The sequence below is a fragment of the Triticum dicoccoides genome, chromosome 3A (assembly GCF_002162155.2).
Source record: "Triticum dicoccoides isolate Atlit2015 ecotype Zavitan chromosome 3A, WEW_v2.0, whole genome shotgun sequence".
Taxonomy (NCBI): domain Eukaryota; kingdom Viridiplantae; phylum Streptophyta; class Magnoliopsida; order Poales; family Poaceae; genus Triticum; species Triticum dicoccoides.
In genome coordinates, this window is record NC_041384.1 from 275242926 (window position 1) to 275250962 (window position 8037).

General features: G+C 42.8%; 1 protein-coding gene across 1 annotated transcript in view; it reads left to right on the forward strand.

Annotated features, from left to right (window-relative positions):
- Positions 1 to 2451: 2451 nt before the first annotated feature.
- Positions 2452 to 8037, forward strand: part of LOC119268066 (ATP-citrate synthase beta chain protein 1) — a 7700-nt gene continuing 2114 nt past the window's right edge. Inside the window, exons 1-12 of the mRNA XM_037549560.1 lie at positions 2452 to 2601; positions 4222 to 4333; positions 4420 to 4522; positions 4664 to 4729; positions 4815 to 4938; positions 6075 to 6209; positions 6515 to 6575; positions 6664 to 6740; positions 7125 to 7280; positions 7384 to 7512; positions 7604 to 7736; positions 7831 to 7958. Coding sequence (XP_037405457.1) covers positions 4234 to 4333; positions 4420 to 4522; positions 4664 to 4729; positions 4815 to 4938; positions 6075 to 6209; positions 6515 to 6575; positions 6664 to 6740; positions 7125 to 7280; positions 7384 to 7512; positions 7604 to 7736; positions 7831 to 7958 — 1212 coding nt within the window. The 5' untranslated portion in view covers positions 2452 to 2601; positions 4222 to 4233. The remainder of the gene's footprint in view (positions 2602 to 4221; positions 4334 to 4419; positions 4523 to 4663; positions 4730 to 4814; positions 4939 to 6074; positions 6210 to 6514; positions 6576 to 6663; positions 6741 to 7124; positions 7281 to 7383; positions 7513 to 7603; positions 7737 to 7830; positions 7959 to 8037) is intronic.

Here is an 8037-nt window from a genome sequence, read left to right on the forward strand (position 1 = left end):
AAGCAACTGGAGCGTTGGTCTCGGGTTGTTACAAGCACCAAAATAAAAATATACAACTCAAATCAATGATGATCATCAATCAACCCATAGGACAAAACAGATCTACTCAAACATCCATAGGATAACCACATATCATTGGATACTAATATATAGTGTTGAGAACCATGTTTAAGTAGAGAATTGCAGCGGGAATAGAGAGATTACACCGCTGCATAGAGGGTGAGAAATTTGGTGTTGATGGTAGCAAGGTTGTTGATGTAGATCGCCATCATGATCCTTGCCCCAACGGCACTCCAGCGCCACCGAAAGAGAGGGGGAGAGAGAGCCTCTCTCCTTATTATCCCTTGGCCTCCCCTAGATGGGAGGAGGGTTTCCCCTCTGGTCCATGGCCTCCATGGCGGCGGAGGGGCAGGAGCCCATCCTAGATTGGATCTATCTCTCTGTTCTCTTTTGTTTCGCGTTCCTATTTTCTGGCCGAAAACCATTTCTTAATATCCGAAGACCCGTAACTCCGATTGCGCTGAATATTTAACATGTTTTTTTTTCAGATATAAGCTTCCTTGCGGTCGAAAAAGAGCCCCAACCACTTATGGGGTTCCCACTAGGCACCACCGCGCGCCAGGGGGTAGGCTGCGCCCTGGTGGGTAGTGGAGGCTGTGGGCCTCCATTTGCGTTGATTCCACCTCCCAAACATCACATATATTCCAAAGTCATTCTCCGTAAATATTTATCGTGTTTGTACTTCATTTGATATGGATATTCTGCTAAACAAAAAACATGCAACAAACAGGAACAGACATCGAGCATTGGATCAATATATTAGTCCAATAAATCATATAAATTATTGACAGAAGTACGTGAAAGTTGTATAATATTGGCATGGAACAATAAAAAATTATAGATACGACGGAGACGTATTAGCCGACTAGGTGAGTACCCCCTAACTCAGGGCGCCGTCACTTGGTGTTTAGGGAGTTGTGTAGCGTCCATGGGGATGATCATAGGATGCTCCACATTACATTTCTTGAGTTCTTTTTGGGCCTGATCAGACACCGGGGCCAGTGGAAGCTTTCTCAAGATTCAGTCTGACATGGATCTCGGTTCTTTGTTTTTCTGCCTAACTAGTCGCCAGGTCTTCGGGAAGCATTATCAAATCCCGACTCGAAGTCGGGTTCGACAAGTGGCTCTCGCACTCGTGCTTAGCCAGATTCGACGTTGAGGTAGGGACGAGTGTCTCATGCTGGTATACAGTCTGGTTTGGTACCCAGTTTGCGAAGATCAATTCTCCATCGGAGTCAACGGTGTACTCCAAATCGCCAGATCTAATTAACAATCCATCCTAGAGAAAAAGTTTCGACATGGCCTATGTGGCCGGTCGAGTCGTCGAAGAGGGCCATGTTGCCGAAAATGAAGAGCCGACTGGGCACAAAGGTCATGCCGATCCCAGCCTGCTCGCTGATCTTGATCCCCATCAAATCTCTGCGACATCTTAGCGGGACTTGTATGGGGCATCAATGATGGAGCTAAATTCGGTCGATCTCGGGTAGGGGGTCCCGAACTAAGGGTCTTGAGATGATGATAACGAAGACACAAGTTTTACCCAAGTCCAGGCTCTCCAGAGAGATAAAACCGTACATCCTGCATGTGTTTTATTCGATCTATTCTGAGATTGTTGTGTGCCCTTTACGAGCCCTACCCCTCACTTTATATAGGTACGGGGGGTCGAGGATTACATCCTAGTCAGCTATGTATAAAGAGGATGAGTTGTAGACGACTTCTAACATCTTGGAGTATACATCAAGTCGTCGGGAGCCTTCCTCTCATATGTCGTGGGCTGCGTCGACGTGACCCATTGGTGAACCAACATGAGGGCCTTCGATCCGGCCCACCGGGCCGGGAGACAACTTGTCGAGAGACACCCCCTCCCCACTTGGGAGACCGTCAATAACAGCGGTGCACCTTCGGCTCGCTCGTGTATTAGTATCGTCGCTAGGTGGCTTATATACATAGTTGTATTTTTTTGAGGGAATACATAGTTGTAATTTTATTACCTTAGTGCTTTGTATTATCATAATGGATTATAAATAGACCGGAAGTTTTTCCAAAAAAAAGAAATACTCCTTTCGTCCGAAAATACTTGTCATCAAAATAGACAAAAAAGGAGTTGTCCATTTTGATGACAAGTATTTCCAGAGGGAGGGAGTATGTTGCAACCAATTTTCACGGGATCGCACAAAGTACTCCCTTTGTAAACTAATATAAGAGCGTTTAGATCACTAAAGTAGTGATCTAAACGCTCTTATATTAGTTTACAGAGGGAGTATCATCTAATTTTACCTCTCTTTTTTAAGAAAAAAAAAATGCCCGGCGGCTCATAGACCAGGTCTAAACAGTCGTCAAGGCGTCGGCTCTTGTGGGTGGAGACTGGAGAGATGGGGGCGTGCGTCGCCTACTTCTCACCTTCCCATTTGCTACCCGCCACTATAAATTCTTCTACTTGTCTTGGCCCTCAGCTCCGTCTTCCCCGAGCGAGACCCAGATCAATCTCCGTCCCAGAGCAATTCTGCCTCCGCTTCGCCTTGCCCTGCCTCGCCTCGGAAGGTTCGCCGCTGCAAACCGTGCTCACACTTTCATGCACCCACTCCCACGCACTGCATCTAGTCTTCTGCTGTTACTGCTCTATGCGGCGTTTGGTCGAACGGTTGGTGGGTCGGGTCGGGTCGGGTCGAGTGGGTGTGCTCCCGACGGCGCGGATCTACGGCTCTCTTTGCCCCAGTCGCCCGGTGGATGCCGAGGCTAGCGGGATCCTGCCCGCGGTGTTTCGTGGAGATCCCGCCCCTCTTGTCTGATTCTATGGGTTTGGGTTTTTGGGTGGGAATGGGTTGCCCTGCTTGCTACCTTTGATCAGAATTTGGCCGGAAAAATGCCCCTTTGGCGGCAGTTTTGTTTCATATTTGACGGATTGACGCGTTGTCGTGTTGGGGGTAGTGAAAGCTTTCCCTGGGTTTTGTTGGATTTGGGCTCTGGCGCTCGCTTTTTGTGTGGATCTGAGGAGATCTCGTGGCTTATGAAGTGTCCCAAATTCGATAGGTTTTGGGTGGCAATGGGCAAGGGTTCAACTTGTGAGGTCTGGAAAGTCCATTTGGTTAGCTCAAGTGTTAAGGTCCTTTTTTAGTCGCTATGAATTGTTTATTTGGGATGCATTGGGGAAAACTTTGTTCTTGGGGCAAACGCAAACTTAGTATACTCTTTACTGTGGAGTTGAATCTTGGTGGCGAAAATTATTTAAACATTGGATGTAGTTGAAGTAATATGTGCTGGTGCATAATATTTGGGATCTGGTGTTCTACTCAGATTTCAACAACTTTATATCTTATTGCTTTTGAGGATCAGACAACTTGATTCTATACCTTCTTAAATTTCCTATTTTAGTAGTAGGATTTTTTAGTGACAATGCTTGTACTGGAGGTTTTAGAAACAAAATGACGCTTGGACTAAGTACCTGGTCACATATTCCCGAGTCTATTTGGTTGGCTCAGTGCGTCAGCTGTTAAAATGTTCCTTTGTACTCCTACTCATTATAGTTTGTCTGCGTGTGATGATGAGTAGAAAGCTCTGAGCTTAGTGGGAAGTCAGCATACATCTGTATATTTACGTGGATTTTACTTGGAGGAAAAAATTGTGATATTTTGTTTGGGCATTGTTCTGATTTAGTCACCAGAAGTAGTGCGCAGCAAGAACTTAATATGCGGGTGCATCGTATTTGAGATCTGGTGTTCTGCACAGATGGCACCTTTATATTGTATACATTTTGGGCTCCTTTGATTCAAAGGATTTTCATAGGAATTTCGGAGGATTACAATCCTCAGGAAATTTTCCTGTGTTAGCTCTTTCCTATATCATTTCGCAAAAAAAGAAACTCTTCCCTATGTCGCAGGGGTACAGAGATGCATTTTTTCAGCTATAAGCTATGTCAGTAGCTTGTTTGAAATCATCAAAAATACTCGCTTAATACTATGTCAATAGAAAATGCTTTCTAGTTGCTATGTTGGATGTTGGGCTTATGCTTGACATACCATATCAACATTTCTGTCATTGTGCTAACATGATTTCATTTTATTCTGGTACTTTGATGACTAGTAGGGTGCTTATGATTTATGGTTTTCTAAATAGTAACTACTACTGTGGTTATATCATAGGCTAATACATGTTAATTTGCAGGGGAAGTAAATCATGGCGACGGGTCAAATTTTCTCGAAAACCACCCAAGCATTATTCTATAATTATAAGCAACTCCCTATCCAACGGATGCTTGATTTTGACTTCCTCTGTGGTATATTCTCCCTATCATTAGTTTAAAAGGACTCTATAGTGTTTCTGTTTTGTTTCTTTCTTAACTGAATTTGCACTGCTTGATAGGGAGAGAAACACCTTCTGTTGCTGGAATAATCAATCCTGGTTCTGATGGGTTCCAGAAACTTTTCTTTGGACAAGAAGAAATTGCTATTCCGGTTCATCCTACGTGAGCTCTCTTCTCCCTCATTTATCTTGTTTGATTGAACAATTGTGCAGTTCTTATTTCAGATGGAGGGATATTGCATTAGCACTTTGCTAGTGCAGTATTTATGTGTGAACAATTTATCTATTGATGTATCTTTTGTAGAATTGAAGCTGCTTGCAATGCACACCCAACCGCGGATGTATTTATCAACTTTGCATCTTTCCGGAGGTTAGTTATAGAATTGATAATCTGTCTGGGAAATACTGCATGATCTGGAGCAACTACAATTTCACTGTATTTTCTAAATCTGCAGTGCGGCTGCTTCTTCAATGTCAGCTTTGAAGCAGCCAACTGTCCGAGTTGTAGCCATTATAGCAGAGGGTGTTCCTGAATCAGACGCAAAGCAGCTAATTAGCTATGCACGTGCTAACAACAAGGTAAGAATTATATGTCACCAATGTTCCGGATATTGGTAACTGGTGCCATCTCGCTCGGGTACTGAATAGGGATTAATCGGCGAATTAGCCATTTAACTGAATTTATCGGTAGGTTACCTAGGGCCATACCAAACATATTGCTAAATATTTGTGTTAGCCATATTCTGCTTGTCCCTCTACTATCCTTTTTTGTCTTTCCTTTCTGCATAAGTCACATTTGGGCTGTCATCACCGCTGCTAGGCTGAAGCCCATTCAGTTCACTATGGTTCCAGCGATGGGTGTGTTAAAGATTCCCCGTGTAGCCACTCTCCTTTCTCTCCTCCTTCCTCTTCTCCAGCCGCCACCTTCTTCCTCTCTTCCCCTTCCCAGAGCACGTCCCCAGCTCCTTCTTCCTCTCATCCTCTGTCTCACACCGAGCGCCTATCATCTCCCTGCTTCTCTCCACTCCGTGGGAGCTGCGTCGCTGTAGGATGCACTGGCCAAAGGGTTGGTGGACTGCGCCTGTGGCTACTCGAGCGGGAGGGGAGAGCAGGAAGAAGCATGAAGGATAGGGAAGAGGGGAGGTGCGTGCCGCCGGCCCAAGCTGCTCCTCCAATCAAACCAGTTAACTGACTCACCAAGATTTTTTGGTCTGACAGCCGATTAATCTGCTTGTCAAACTGATTACTTGGCTCGCGCCGTTAATTCAACGAGAAGGGGGTTTTCGTATTGGCCACCCTCCGAGTAGGGATTAACTCGCCGATTAACTTGTATGTCGGCCGATATTTTGAACATTCTATGTCACATGGAATTACTCATCCCATAATATAGGAGAACCATTTTCTATCAATAGTTACTACTACATAACTTGTTCAAGGTTTGGACAGTGTAAAAGTTGCCAGAAATCAAGAAAAATATACTGGAATATCACACCTATAGTGTAAGATGATCCAACAGAGTGATAGGGAAAATGCGACTCTGTGTGCCCTGTGCGGAAAAAACAAATAGTTGAGTCCATATATATATATATATATATATATATATATATATATATCGTAATGAGTTGAAATGATTGCTATTTTTTCCGAGGGCACATAAACGATTAAACTGCATATTTATTGTTTATTTTTGCTAAGTGATTTAGTGTTATTTATAGGTCATCATTGGACCTGCAACAGTCGGAGGAGTTCAAGCTGGTGCTTTCAAGATTGGTGATACTGCTGGAACCATTGATAACATAATTCAATGCAAGCTGTACAGGCCTGGATCAGTTGGTTTTGTGTCTAAATCGGTGTGCTTCAATTTCGTTGTTAATAATCTTACTTCATCGCATGTATTTCTGCATGATTCACGTCCATCAATTAAGTAGCAAAATAAAAAGAACTGTCCAGTGTGTCTGTAATGACGACTTTTTGTTTACATATGGTGCTTCGGCTTTATCTTCTTCTTTTCTTGCAAAAATGTGGAGAGCACCTGACTTTCCATTTGTTTCTCTTTCCAGAACTCCACTTCTTTAATTTGATGACTAGTTAGTATATATTTTCAAATGTATATTTTGAATACTATTTACAAACTAAACTTCCATTATTTCAATAGGGTGGCATGTCAAATGAGCTGTACAACACGATTGCAAGAGTGACTGATGGTATTTATGAAGGTACCTTGTTTGTGAATAAATGTCAATGTCACATTTACTGATTCACATGAATAATGCTTCCATGCTAACAGTTTCTTAACATATTCAGGAATTGCAATTGGTGGGGATGTTTTCCCTGGCTCAACTCTTTCAGATCACATTCTGCGTTTTAACAACATACCCCAGGTTTGACACTTAACATCTCTATATAGAAGTTGATACTGTTAACCTTCTTCCTGTACTATATGAATATTCATCGTCTTTGTCGCATAAGTGTCCTATGAATATTATATTTTTCTTCTCTGACATGATTGGACATCCACAGGATGTCACTGTAACATGTTCCTTTGTTAGATCCTTTTTATCTTCAAAATTTTGGAGGCAACTCCTTTACACTAATTTTGGCCTATCTCTATTATCTTTCCATCCACTCCAAATTACATTTTTAGGACAAAAAGGTTGTTTGGCGCACAAGTATGCTATCAGGATAATGCCATCCCTGAATTACTTGTAACCCAAGTCTGGATTCTGAGCAATGGTGTATCAACATTTTTCATTTGTTGGCTTCAGGTTAAAATGATGGTTGTTCTTGGGGAGCTTGGAGGAAGCGATGAGTATTCACTCGTCGAAGCCTTGAAACAAGGAAAGGTTCAGAAACCTGTTGTTGCCTGGGTTAGTGGGACATGTGCACGCCTATTCAAATCTGAGGTCCAGTTTGGCCATGCTGTAAGTTAGTAAACAAATTGGTGTTCTTTTCTTCGAGTTCCAGTTAGCTGAACAATACATTTAGTATGCATGGATCTGGTTTATTAATTTTTTGGTATAACAGGGCGCGAAGAGCGGTGGTGAGTTGGAATCCGCACAAGCTAAGAATCAGGCACTAAGGGATGCTGGGGCAGTTGTCCCGACTTCATTTGAAGCTCTTGAAAGTGTGATTAAGGAGACATTTGAGAAGCTGGTACATCACAGCTGATGTCTTTTGCAAGTATAATTTTTGTGGGAATATGTTACTGGGGATCAAAGCTTGGGGTTACATATATTTTTTGCAGGTTGAGGAAGGAAATATTCCTCCTGTCCCTGAGGTTACACCTCCCCCCATTCCTGAGGATCTTAAAACTGCCATTAAAAGTGGGAAGGTCCGAGCTCCCACACACATTATCTCCACTATCTCTGATGATAGAGGTTAGATTGATGGCAACATTTTATCTTACTTTATAATTGTCCTTTGCCCTGCTATCCCTCTCTGAAAATAATAAATGTGATGTGTATGATGCAGGTGAGGAACCTTGCTATGCTGGTGTGCCCATGTCTACAATTATTGAAAGGGGTTATGGAGTTGGTGATGTTATTTCTCTTTTGTGGTTCAAGCGCAGCCTTCCTCGTTATTGTACTCAATTTATCGAGGTAATTTATGGGCTAAATGTAACATGTATAATCTATCTTCCCTACAAAAACTCTAATATGCTATGATGATTTTGTACCT